Source organism: Rhinoderma darwinii, chromosome 8 (assembly GCF_050947455.1).
Source record: "Rhinoderma darwinii isolate aRhiDar2 chromosome 8, aRhiDar2.hap1, whole genome shotgun sequence".
Classification (NCBI taxonomy): domain Eukaryota; kingdom Metazoa; phylum Chordata; class Amphibia; order Anura; family Rhinodermatidae; genus Rhinoderma; species Rhinoderma darwinii.
In genome coordinates, this window is record NC_134694.1 from 12,798,399 (window position 1) to 12,812,544 (window position 14,146).

Sequence of the window (14,146 nt, forward strand, 5' to 3'; positions counted from 1 at the left end):
TCTTTGAGACTTGATCCGGAGTTCTATACAGATGTCAATATAATGAGTATTATTTGTTTATTGGGATGGGGGTTATAAGTATCGATAGCTTTACCCCTACACGCGTAGAGAAGGCATTATGATGGGAATCTGTACCTGTTTATCATCTGGAAATGTCCTACGTATTGAAACCCTCTTCTCACGTGGGTGCCCTCCCCTCCCCCCAGGGGTCTCTCCAGTGTGGTTGAAGCTGCCCCGTGGTTCCCTAAATATATTTCAAGGTCAAGAGGGGAAAAAAAATGACAACACGTTTTCCATTAATATGTTTATGTCCTAATCTGTATCTCTACAGATTACGCATTACCCTTAATAGCTCGTGGCCATTATATGGCACCCATAAAATTCTATGGGCCCATACTGTACCTCCGGGGGCTGATCTTACAAGGAGGCGCACGCTTTTGTTTTTTCTCATGGATTCCGCATGAAGTTTTGTGGGCTGTTCATTTGAATTCTGCATTATTGAGGTATTCTCCCCTGAAGTACCCCATGTGCCACCGCGCAGGATCCAGGCGTGCAACAACGCACCGTGCACGAACCCTGTAGAGCGACACGGCGTCCCTATTATGTCGCCACGGGCATTCTGTGTGCCACCTTATAGTACCTCTGTGAGGCACTTCCCTATTATGTCATGCGGTGAAACAAGCCACGATTCATATAGAAAGTGAGGTACATTATACACACACATTAGACAGATCTAGGGTGACAATACTGAAAAAAAAGTGAATCAGAAATCAGCAACTTTCTTTATGTTCAAAAAATATACAAAATGTACAAATGCTGTAAAATTAATAAATCCATACATCCCACATATACATCAATATATATGTCAAATACATCGCATTTTATAAAAACATTCTACTCCATAATAGTGACACTTTGTTTTCTTAATTTATTTATAGAATAGGAAACCATAGATTTGTAATATATATGAATTTAAAAATTCAGATCGCATACATTTTTTACTAGTTGCCTCTCTCTTTAAAAAATAAATAAATATATATTTTTTTATAGCCCAGAGATTAGCCCATAGAAATGCATCCATAAGATAACTGAATGGACTAAAGATGGCGGCAGTCATGTGACCCCTGGCATTCCGGTAACACTGTCCAGGTATATAACAGGTTAATAACAGGTTATTGAGGAGCAGAAATTATAAGGTATTTCTACCTACAGCGACATCATCATCGTCGTCATCATCATCATCATCGTCGTCATCGTCATGTCTGTGAGGAGCAGCTCTTACATTCTTCTGTCTCCAGTGTTTTGGTTTTTTTAAATTTAACTTTATTAACATCTCCTAGAGACAGGCAGCCATTTTATAAATCATCTAGAGACAATGAATACACGCACAGCGATGTCGTTATTCATCATTATTCCACCATTATTCATATTCACTTATCCCACGGATGTGTCCTCTATGTGGCCCCGACACATTGCGTGTTGGTCACATGGCTGCCGCCATGTTGTCATGTACCGTCCGTCTGTGGATACATTACACAGGACTAATCTGTATCATTGCACGGCGACAGAGGCCTCCTTCTAAGAGAGGAATGTGTGAAGAATTTCTAATACATGTATATTAAACAGTATGACTTCCTATTCTACAAAGAAGATAAATAAAATAAAAACTGGACAACCCCTTTAACAGGCCCTATGTCACCCCCAGCAGAGTGAATAGAGCGGTGATGAAGAAGTGTCGCTCACTTCCCTATGGATACATAGACATACCGGCATTAATGTCCCCCACAGGAGCCCAATATCCACATTCGGGGTTCACTGTGAAGCCCTGTTATCCGCTCTACTACGGTCACAACCATAACGTAGCAGTCACTGGTCCTTTTCTGTATTTAAAGGGGTCATCCATTTTGAACTATTGTTTTGTTAGACGGGTCCCCTGATAAGGTGATCACATGGTATTCTGCTGCTGGGACCCCCAGATATCAACTTCAATCTCTGGGGGAGAACCTGGAAGCAAACGCGCAATTTCCTGCAGAGCACCTACAGGAGAAATTAAGCATTACACAGAAATCTATGGGCTGTCAGTAGAACGCCTCATGCTCACGACCGTGTGCCCTGTCAGAGTCCCATCAGTGATCCGAGGAAAGATAGGACATGTCCTATCTTTCCTCGGATCAGAGACTTGGACCATTTTTTACTGACCCGATTCACCCACTAAAGTGAATGGGTCCGTGAAAGCTATCGGGTGCCGTCAAAAACGGCCGAGTGGCACAACGGTCGCGTGCAAGAGACCTAAGGCATATACGTGATGGTTCCTCCAGAGTGGGAGACACTCTTCGTAGCCGCTCTCCAATCTGGACCATAGATCAGGGTCCCCCCCCCCCCCTCTATTAATTCCAAATTCCCTAATAGGATGTTTGAAACTTGATTATATAACGTCAGGCATAAAAAGCAAATGAGTAACAAAAATATAAGTTATGAAAGACTTTTATCTCAACCAATAGGAAACCTAAGACCTGCAGATATATTACAGTCATCTAAAATGAAGAAAACTAAAATAGAATGATTTCAAAAATAAAATTTTAATTTACTTTAGTCTGAATTTAGATTATTAATAAATACGTTGAGAACCAAATCAGACGGCAACACATCATTTGATTGGTAACCCTTATAGAGCCTTTAAAAAAAAAAAAAAAATTATATATATATTAGGAGGTTGCATGCGCCATTCCCTCTCCAGAAACAGCACCACTCTTATCCAAAAGACATGTTTGATATTCTGGCTGGGCCGCATCGAATGGGCCGAGCTGCAATACCAGACACAGCCCATGGACAAGAGTGGCGCTGTTTCTGGCAAAATGGTAGACCCCAAGTAACAAAACAAAAGTCAAATTTCCAGTGCCTACAGGGTTGCTCGGCCTGCTTTCCACAGCAGATTTGCCAATCAGCAGCCTGGGAAGTCAAGATGGCACTTCTGTGGGAGCAGTAACGGCAGCCATATTGGTTGTCACCTAGCTTTTTTTAAGAAACAGATATGACTGAGGTCTCATGCACACGGCCGTCCGCATTTTTAGCCCGTGGTCCCATACAAATATATGGGAGCACAGTCCATAAAAAGCATGAGATAGGACAAGTCCTATCTTTTGCTTAGGCTTTCTACGGCCCGGACACCTTCCCGCAAATATACGGGAAGGTGTCCGGTCAATAGAAGTGAATCGGTCCGTAAATACATGGGGTCTAAGATACTAAGTACCATTTTTAACAACTTCAAAAGGAGAAGACAACTCAATGGGGGGGGGAGATATCAGAACTGGTGCCGAGGAAGAGCGGAGTAGTTGGTAGTTGCCTGTGGCAACCAATCAGGTTGCTACTTTCATTTTCCAAATGGCCTTAGGTGGAATCTGATTGGTTGCCATAGGCAACTACTCCACTTTTCCATTGCATACATCCATCCCTAACTTTTTTTTGATTTAGGGACATTTGTGTACATCCTCTTTAAAAGGGAAACGGTTTTAGTTTTGGAGGCCTCAAAACTGCTGACCGAGCAATATGGGGGATGGCATTGCAAACATAGCTTTTCTCTCGGTTTTTAATTTCCCTGGCGCCGCTATCGCAAGTGCCACTACGGTGGGCATTTGATGTTCCCCTCTGCTTGGAGTCACGGTTTTAGGGGTCTCCCAATTGGCCGCTAGAGCCATTCCTTAGTGAAGAGAGTGGCTCTTACGACCGCCACAACCGGGGGAATCAAAGGTCAGACAAAAGGTTTGTTTACAATGCCCTCCCCTAGATCGCGGCCAGCGATTTTAAGTCGTCAAAACTGCTGACAGATTCCCTTTAAATTTAGCGGCATAAATCTACCACCCGCTTTCCCATATCATGAACTAATTATACCCGAAGCCATGCAAAAATATTTAAAAAATTCACTTCTCTATTATGAACATATATCCAATTTAAAAAATAATAAAAAAGAACCTTTCATCCATCTCTCGCTGGACGGGCAAACGTTCTCTCTCTTTTCAATGGAAATGAAAAGCATCCAATAATCCAGAAATTCCGCATCACATCAGTCCTGGGCATTCCGGATGATCGGAATTTTATAAACATTTTTAAGTTATGAACCACAACCGCATAAAATCATTCAACGAGAAGAGCGGCCATGTGGAGATAAAGCTATACGGATCATTATTATAGGTAGTAGGTGAAGGTAACGCAGTGATGGGGTCGCACCCAGCCATGTGATTAACACACCTATAGGAACGTAGTGACCCGCACAATCTTTCGGTGATAGAATTTGGTCTTGTGACGAAGAGTGCAATTTAAAGGGGCTGTCCTCTTTGGCCTAGTGAATATGGAGTTAATAAGGTGGTGGGGGTGCCCAATTAAGAACCCACCCAGCTCAAAGGGCTGCTCTAAAAGACCTGGCCCTTTCACACAATGATTTTAGCGGGTGCCATGTAATGCTTCATTTTCCTGCAATCACTAGCTGCTTATCCCTCATTACGTGTGATTGTTGGGGGGGGGGGGAAACACACCTGTCAAATATAAAAGGGTGGAGGAGTTAGAGCAGCAAACTATTTCATAGAAGTCAAATTGCACCGCCCGGTAGCGCCCGGCATCCTACGTGGTTTATATAAAAATGTGGTTGATCGAGCCAACCCAGATTATGTGTATTTTAAAGCACGGGTAGGGTGGTCCTTGCATACCCAGTAGATTAGTATGGGCAAGTCGGTCAATGATCACACCAGGGAGGTGCTGGCATGAGCAAAAACTAAAATTCAGCCCTGGAGCCGAGAACATCCACCTGGGTACCAAAATTCTTCTGCTGCCAGTCAAAAAAGGGGCAAATTGTGGATCACCGCTAAAGGCCAAGCACAACTTACTAAACCCCAAAAGTTCTGGTAACCGATGATACCCAAGGCAGGACTAGTGTTCTCCGGAGATCTGTAGATACAAATGTAATAAATGTAACAGTCATTTAAGGAGAATAGAAATTCTCAATTCCCGCCATTACGAAATAGAAAAAAAATAGAAAGGGGGGGGGGGGGGGATGTTGGGGAGCAGTCATTGCCGGCAGACTCCGGTACCGCAGGTGGCATGCTGATGGTGCAGCCCTACAGCTAAAGATGGAAGTTCAGTCTTGCCGACACCGTTTTACAGCCTTTGTCAGAAAACAATTTATTTTCTTTCGGGGAATACGTCATCTCTTTAGCGACCCGAAATGCCAACTCTTCGTCCTCTTCCAAGCCTCTATGTCTGAGCTCTGCCAGGACACATTTCTTCACATGACTGAACTCCAGTGGTAGGAAGGGGACAAAGTAATCGATCAGGTTCTTCTCAATAAGGGCACAGCGCCAAAAGCCACCTGGGCGAGAGAGAAGGAAAATGTATAATCAGTATTGCTGTAATCTCCACTGTACCAAGGAACAGTGGTATCTGCCCATGTATAGTATGGGCACGGATCACGTCACATGGATGCCCTGGGCTAAATCCCCACGTCAGAGGTCTTGTATGGTGCGGCATGGAAAGGGTTAGGCTACATGAACACAGACACTCCATGTAGTGTTGTATGGTGGTCTGTCAGAAAAAGCCATCAGAGGCACATCGAGGTGCAGAGACCCCATGCACTTCTATGGGTGCCGTATTAAGGCTCCATACATGTCGGCGGTTGTACAAGATGCAGTGGTTGTGTCATGGTGCATCAGGGGGTTAAATGGTTTTCCGGTGTCCTGAAAATAATTCTTGTTCATTTACCAATTTTCAAAATGTGTTTCAATTTCTTAAACAATTCCAAGGTCTCCGCTTACGGTCAGTGAGGAGGCTAAAAACACGTCCTGATCATATTCAACTAAAACCCCTCCCCCCCCCCCCCCCCCCGCAAAAAACCTGCACATCTCGTGAAGTGTATCAAAACTCGTTAGAAAACGTCCGCACGCTGCATTTCCAGGCATATTTCGGGACGTAAACACTCCAAAATACACCTGAAAAAAAATAGCCGAACACCTACAAACATCTGCCCATTGAATTTTAAAAAACGGCACGTAAAAAAAAAAAAAAAAAAAAAAGTGTGTCACTTCTTTTACCGTTTTTCAGTGTCATTGGAAAATCCGCTCCAAAAAAAGTCTCAAAAATAAGTTTTCGGCTACAAAAACGGTTGAAGATCAGAGGCTGTTTTCCCTTAAAAACAGCTCCGTCGTTTTCAGACGTTTTTGATTCTGCGTGTGAACATACCCTTAGTGTCAGCAGGACATGATCACGGCAGCTTTTTTCAGCCTCTGGAAGAAGCATATTCCCATTCACTGACAACAACCAGAGATCTTGAAAACAATGGAAAACTGGAATGCAGAAAGCATTAGAAAGCCGCAGAACTTTCCATGATACAACAAACTTTATTTAGATAGAACTACAATATCCCCGGTCTGGTCACTCACTGTTATTGTTGTTGAATAGTCCGACAGACAGAAAGTTTTCCACATCCTTCAGCTGAAGTTCCTCTCTCTTCCTTCCAGAAGTCCAAAATTCCAGCATCCGTCTATTAATCAGATCACCGCCAGCATTGCTGCAGGAAGACGACGCAGGTTATACATTGCAAATACACGCCAAAAAGGGATTTCTTTTAACCCCTTAAGGACAGGGCCAATTTTAGCCTTGAGGGCCAGAACAATTTTAATTTTTTCCCTTATTTTTTGTTCGATGTAGCTGTACAAGAGTTTATTTGTGGTACGAGTTGTACTTTATGTAGGTGCCATTACATCAAATTTTTATTTTGCCAAAAATGCAGGGGGGAAAAGAAAAAAAAAAAAAAAAAAAAAACTGCTGCAGTTTTTTTTTTGTTACAAAATACATTGATCATGAATGATAGAAATTTGTTTATTGTAAGAAAAAAACAAATTAATTTTTAATTGAGTTGTTTTTTTTAATGACTGATATATATATATCTTGGCCTGTTTACGGATAGGGCAAACCAACAGGAAATATGGTCAGACAGCCCTGGGGTCCTTTAATGGACTTCGTTACTCTGTCTGTGGTAGTTACAGCAGAGGAAGCGTAATCTCGTTGTAACCTGTCATTTACCGCTTAATCTCGCGAGATTACGCGTCCTCTGCTGTAACTACCAAAGACAGAGTAACGAAGTGCAGAGACTGTGAATAGACATCCCGTCTAAGCACTTCAGTATTGTTAATGTGTTAGTATAAGGATCTAGCAGGATCCCTATGTGCTGACTAAATGAATGGAGAGGAGTGCATGATGCTGATTGGTCAGCGTCATACACTCCTCTGTACAACGCCCACTTGGTCTAAAGTAAAAACACGCCCACTTGGGCATTAAGCAACTCATTAGCATAAATCTGAAAACGCTAATAAAGTGGTAAAAATAGATCGTTTTTTTTAAATAAAAAGCATTACTGTCACCTACATTATAGCGCCCATCTCCGTATGTAGGAGACAGGGCACTTATAATGTGGTGACAGCCTCTTTAAGGTGTTAACGGCAGAGATCAAAGGGTTTCTCTGAAGTCAGAGCGGAGCTGCGGCTTTGTATTACTACACGTGCAGAGCAAGTGCAATGGCTATCAGCGTGATGCGGCAAAGTCCTGCCACTCATGACGAGCATTCAAGTCATGTGTCGTCAACCGGTTAAGGAAGAAAAGCCCTCAGGGACACTATAGGGCATGGAGCGCCTACGGGTGCATAGTACAGTACAGGTGGGGGCATGTACATGGTTTTATGGCGGCTCCATATAAGCTCTGAGTTCTATGGAGCCGTAATACACCTATAAAAGTGTACGGGGCCCTAATATTGCTTACTAAGAAGCAGCTGAATGAAGTGCCCATAGCAACCAATCACAGTGCAGCTTTCATTTAGCCAGAGCAGTTTAAAAAATGAAAGCTGAGCTCTTATAGGCTGCTATGGGTTAACAAGGCCAATTTTTCTGTAACACAGCCCTGCAGGAAGGTGTCGCTGTTTCTATGATACATCCAAGTAGCGATACGTGAAGTCGAGTACCTGAGGAAGATGAAGATCGCTTTGCGGTAGGAGACTCCATCGATATGCTCATAATAGTCCAGGAAAGGCTTGATGGCATCAATGAGGCCAGGGTGGAGCTTGTCCATTTCATCAAATATAAATATGGAGCGAGCACAACGACTAGTGTTCCCACGAATCCATGATTGCAGCTGGTCCTGAGGGAGGAATAAATATTCAGCTATATCATGTCCTTATAGCAGACTGAACGGACATACTAATGCTAACAACACGCTCTAATAAAAATCCATGATCTAAAAAACGCCCCATTAGGGCGAGTTCACACGGAGTATCTTGACAAGTTTTTTGGTGCGGAAACCTCGCCAAAAAAGCCTCCCATTGATTTCAATGGGAGGCAGAGGCGTTTTTTTTCCTGCGAGCAGTAAAACCGGCTCGCGGGAGAAAGGAGGGACATGCCCTATCTTTGGGAGTTTAGGCCTCTGACCTCCCATTGGCATCAATGGGAGGCAGAGAAAGCGTATTTCGTGGCGTTTTATGAATTTCCGCCTGCAAAAATCTCTGTGTGAACCCAGCCTTAGTGTTCTGGCAATAGCCGCCGGACGGGGGGGGGTTACAGTAAAGAGGCTCCGTCACCACATCTGTCATCTATTTTCACCAAATTATTAGCGATTTTAGCTTTATGCTAATGAGTTTCTTAATGCCCATCTGGGCGTGTTTTTACTTTTGACCAAGTGGGCGTTGTACAGGGGAGTGTATGACGCTGACCAATCAGTCTCATGCACTCCTCTCCATTCATTTACACAGCGCATAGTGATCCTGCGTTGTTCACTATGTGCAGCCACATACACCCACATTGTTACCGAAGTGTCTTGGCAGTGAATAGACATTCCCTCCAGCCAGGATGCGATGTCTATTCACAATCCCGACACTTCGGTAACGTTTGTGGGGGACCTACAGCACAGCAAGCGTGATCTCGCGAGATCTTGCTGTGCGGCAAGTCCTACACAAACCTTTCCGTCAGGGGAATCCATGATTTCAACGGTGAAGGATCTGGTTTCCGTTTGAACCCTTACACAACAGTGACAGTCGTTTTGATGGAATGAATAGCGCAGTCGATAACGGTATTGATTCCTTCAAAAACGACGGAACCCTTACAAAACGGGGACAAACGGAAACCATTTGCACCAGATCCGTCACCATTGAAATCAATAGTGATGCAAACAGAAACCTATGGTTTCCCCTGACGGAAAGCTGATGGAACCCATGAACGGAGACCCGACACCGATGTGTACGAAGCCTTAGATATTTTCTGTGTCTGCAATTCTGAGGTATACGAGTAACAGACGGAAAGTAACGTTTAGGCCTTAGACAGACACACCATATAGTGTGACTACTTTCTAAGCACATCACAGATGGGCATTTTTAGGGTAATGCCCTATTGTTAAATAGTTATTGGCGTACCTTGTACAGGGGGATCAGGCTGTTGTGTGGGAAGTGCACGGTAGACACAAAGAGATGGACAAATTTGCTTTTCATTCCCAAATCATAAATATTTTCCACAATGATTTTGCTAACAAAGTTCTTGCCGGTGCCAGTCCAACCATGTAGGGATAATGCCAGGGGCTTCTTCGGGTTCTCGTTGCTCATAAATCCAGTCAGTGCCCTGCAGATAACATCCTGTGCCAGGTGCTGCCCATAAAGTTTCTCCTTCAAGTCAACCAGTAGGGCTGAGAATTTAAAGAAAAAAAAAAAAAGTTACAGCCTGTATTGTACTCCAGAAACGCATCCATAATTCTGCAGGCTTCAGAGCTGAAATCTCCCAGCATTCCCTGCCATTTCAATGTCTATACTGATTTTGCATTCTGGGTAGGGTAGTCTTTAGATCAGGAGCAGTACGGTAACCTGATGTAGGAAACGGCCCCTCTGCATTATAGGAGTTCCGCTAAGCTGTTTGGGGGGTGTCTGTCGACAAACTGGTTGACTGTTACCCATGACAACCAGCAGGATTGTGAAGGCAGCAATTTCCTAGCATATTGTTAATAGCTTTGCAACACAAACCATGCACGTATCCCCTGCAGGAAAAGGAAGGGATGGTAATAATAACACAACGGAATTGCCAGTTATGCGATTGTCTAATCATAAAATATTGCTGGAGAAACGGCTGAAGGGCGAAGTGCTGAGACACGGATGTGCGCATTAGACCAAGGAGGCCACGACCGGCTATACACGCCAATTTTATATGTGTGGGGGGCAGACCCACAGTCCTCCGACCTCAGAGGAAAGAAGGATCAGGCATGTTAGAAGCCCGATCCTTTGTTCTCAAAGGAGAGAAGCAGTGCCACAGGTGTTCGTCAGCCGATTATCTCACTCGTCCTATTGAAATAAGGCGAGAATAAGTTAATATTTCCATTTACCAACATGAAATATTCCCACTCGATCTTAACCCCTTCACGCAAAATCACGTAACTGTACGTGATGAGGGTTAAAGGGAAGTATGGAGCGAGCTCACGGGCTGAGCTCGCTCCATACACAGCGGGTCACGGCTGTTACACGCAGCCGACACCTCCCTGCAATGAGCGGAATCAAAGTTCACTTTGATTCCGCCCATTTAACACCTTAAATGCCGCGATCAATCGCGACCGCAGCATTTAAAGTGTTCGAATCAGGGGGCGCCCCCGCAGCTCGATCGGCCGGTTACAACGGTTGCTGTGGCAGCCTGGGGTCTGAACAAAAGCCCCCAGGTCCGCCATCTTTGTACTCCTTTGAAGCTCTGCCTCCGGCAGGGCTTCAAGGGAGACTGTCAGAATCACGATATACTGCAATACATTAGTATTGCAGTATATCATGCAAGCGATCCAACGATCGCTGCCTCAAGTCTCCTAGGGGGACTAATAAAAAAAAGTAAAAAACTTAAATTAAGATTTTTGTTATGTTCCAAAAACAATAAAGTATTAAAAGTTTTTAAAAAAAACAACTTTTCACATTTTTCCCCTAAATCGATGTTAAAAAAATAAAAGTTAACATAACGGGTATCGCCGCGTCCGTAAAAGTCCGACCTATCACAATATAGCGTTGCTTAACCTGCTCGGTGTATGCTGTAAGAAAAAAAAAAAAAATATATATATATATATATATATAAAATAAAAAAAACACGCAAATTGCTGTTTTTTGGTCACCTTAGCGCGGCAAAAAAAAAAAATGATCAAGAAGTCGCATATACCCCAAAATGGTATCAGTGAAAACTACAGCTCGCCCCGCAAATCTTAAGCCCTCACATCGCTAAATTGATGGAAAAAAAAAAAAAGTTATGGCTCTCAGAATATGGTGACACAAGTTTTTTTTAATTAAGCAAACGGTTTTATTTTATTTTTAAAAGTGGTAAAACATAAAACAAAAACATATACATTTGGTATGGCTGTAATCATATCAACCTGTAGAATAAGGTGAATGTCGTTTTTACCGCCTGATGGACGCCGTAAAAACAAAATATGACGTAAATCGGTGTTTTTTTTTGCCCATTTCACCCCACAAATAATTTTTTTCAGCTTCCCAGTACAATAAATGGTGCCATGAAAAACTACAACTTGTCCTGTTTAAAAACAAGCCCTCGTATAGCGATATAGACGGAAAAATAAAAAAAATAATAGCTTTTTAAAGTGGGGAGAAAAAAAGCAAAAGTGAAAATTTGAAAAAGGGATGCGTCCTGAAGGGGTTAAAGGGAACATCGACCATAAAAAGGGGTGGTGTTCCAGTTTTATGTAAATAAGGCCAGGTTACGTCAGGAAACTCCGTCGCTGATCTGGTTGAAAATGGCAGACAAATTAACGTACACCGGACAGAACGCATTATTAAAGTCAATGGATTCCATCAGGCAGGTGACGGATCCGACGCTTCCGATTTTTCCGCTGTTCTACAACTTTCTAATATAATCTGTTTCGATTACTCCGGTTTAAGATCTCGGCTTGCTGTAAGTGAACAGAAACACCCAGAAACTAATCCTCCTCACAGCTGAAAGGTTGTTACCATTGTATGCAGTCTAGACAATCCTCTGTGAGCTAAACAGCCCGGACTTCTGGTCCGTACATTTTACCTGCACTGATACATTGTAGCAAATGATCAGGAGATAAGATCTGCTTTGAGATCTTTAGCTTACAGAGCATCGCTTACCTTGTAATGCTTTATTTCTCCAGCAGTGACTCACGGGTTCCCACGTTAATAACGGACCACGTGGGAAGGGGGCACAGCAGTGACACCCCTCAAACAGGGGACCTTTGCAATGTATGGAGGATGTACAATCTCACAAGATGCAAAAAGCATGGATAATCTAGAAGGCCCGTAAACATATTTGCCACTGCTTGTACTGGATTCTGTGCCACCATGCTTTACCCTACAGCATGACTTTAATGGTGCCACGTTGGAACTTGCAAACATCTGATGCCTGAGACCATATATTTCAATGGCAAGTCAGAAGAGTTCTTACATTGACGAGATCACCCATACAATCTATATGCAGCTTTATTGCTGGGTAGAGTTACCCCATAACTATGCACATCAGGCCAACGTCACTTGCAACATTCCGGAAGCTGGGGGGACTACAAATCCCAGCAGATCACCTGCAGCAGGGAATGCTGGGAGATATGGTCCTGATGCTTAGTACCACTGCCAGTAACCCTTTACTCCCCCGTCTAACCTGTGCTATTGAGGGGCGTGTCCACCTGGCAACACTCCACCAGTCGCCCGCAGTAGAAGTTAGGGAAGGACATGTAGCCGGTGATGGCCGAGGCGGCGGCTATGCCGATGCTTATGCTGATAGGCTCCAAGGACACGGCGACATGAAGGAGCGGAGCCGCCAGTAGTAAATACAGGAGAAACTTCCCGGCACGGAACCGTCGGAACGCAGCCATTGGAGCAGGAAGCAACGCGCAAGCGCAAAAGATCTGTTGTGTCTCCGCGGTCCACACTGCCCCCTGTGGCCTAACTACGCCCGCGTTTTTTCCCTTACAAGGAGGATAAGCCACGCCCTCTATTAAGTTCTCTGGGTTTTGCCACGCCCCATTTATGATGCGAGTCTGTGACAACAGAAAAGTGAAATTAAAATACTGCGTAGTTTCGTTTTCTCTGAAGCTACTGAGGGCCTTGGAAATTCCCAGTAAAACCAGCTCCGTCACTAACCCATTCACTAGACTTATTCATAACAACAACAAAAAAAGTTCTCTACCCTTTTAAGCGAAGGTTTATAGTAAAAAAGCTGCAAAAAGTGCCCACAAGGAGACAACAGAGGGTCATGTTGCGCCAATGAAGGCGGTAAAGGGTGTGCTATAGAGGCAGTTTAGATTAGGGTTGTTTTTTTTTTCATCCCTTGTGGAGCGGAACAATTTTTTTTATTTTTCCTCTTCATTTTATATTTCACATTAGATTTTCTTCTGAGGAGGCTTCGTTTTTTTGCGGGATGAGTTGTATTATGTAGGTGCCTAACTACAGGAAAAATGGTATGAGCCCCGATCACGTCACAGGAATTCTCCGTGTTGCGAGCAAAGGGCCCGTCTCCAGTCTCTTCCTTTAAATGGCGCAATCAACATTCACTGCGGCATTCAGAAGGCAAAAAATGAGATCTTCGCCGTTAGAGCGGGACTGTTATTACAGCTGTTGTCCTGCTCCAGATCGCGTGGACACAGTAGCAGTTCCCGCATGATCACCATGAGTATTCAAGCGGTTAAAATAGTTAGGCCTTGTTCACACAGTGCAGGTTTGCTGCAGGTTTTGCATGCAGTTTTTAAGCCAAAACTAAAATTGGATCCAGGAGAGGAGACCTATAAGGCCTTCCTCTATATATTTCTTCTGTTTAGGTTCCGTTCCTGGTCTTGGCGTAAAAAAAATTCATGCAAAATCTGCAAAAAAACTGCGCTGTGGGAACAAGGCCTTCAAATGGAGCTAACACCAGGAGGTCTGGTATGGGTCATTAGGGGGTGTAACAGCGAGGAGAAGGTAGGACAGGTGAATGGGACGGGATTAAGAGCTCTGCCAGCCATGAGGTTGGTCAGGGAGTCAGTGGAGGTGAGCGGGCACCACTGGCTATTGTTGGGAACGCCGGGGGGAAGGGGTACCGTAGTCTAAAGTGGGAGGTGTCACCCAACTGTACTGCCATTTGGGTGAAGAAAAAGTATGGCT

The 14,146-nt window shown here is 43.9% G+C and overlaps 1 protein-coding gene across 1 annotated transcript; it reads right to left on the reverse strand.

The window, feature by feature from the left end:
- Positions 1–5,039: 5,039 nt before the first annotated feature.
- LOC142659232 (torsin-1B-like) lies at positions 5,040–12,936 on the reverse strand. Its single transcript, XM_075835145.1, has 5 exons — positions 12,669–12,936; positions 9,440–9,705; positions 8,000–8,175; positions 6,426–6,553; positions 5,040–5,359 (listed from the first exon to the last, which is right to left on the reverse strand). The coding sequence occupies exons 1-5, from the start codon at positions 12,880–12,882 to the stop codon at positions 5,115–5,117; spliced, it is 1,029 nt and encodes a 342-aa protein (XP_075691260.1). The 5' UTR covers positions 12,883–12,936; the 3' UTR covers positions 5,040–5,114.
- Positions 12,937–14,146: the final 1,210 nt, after the last annotated feature.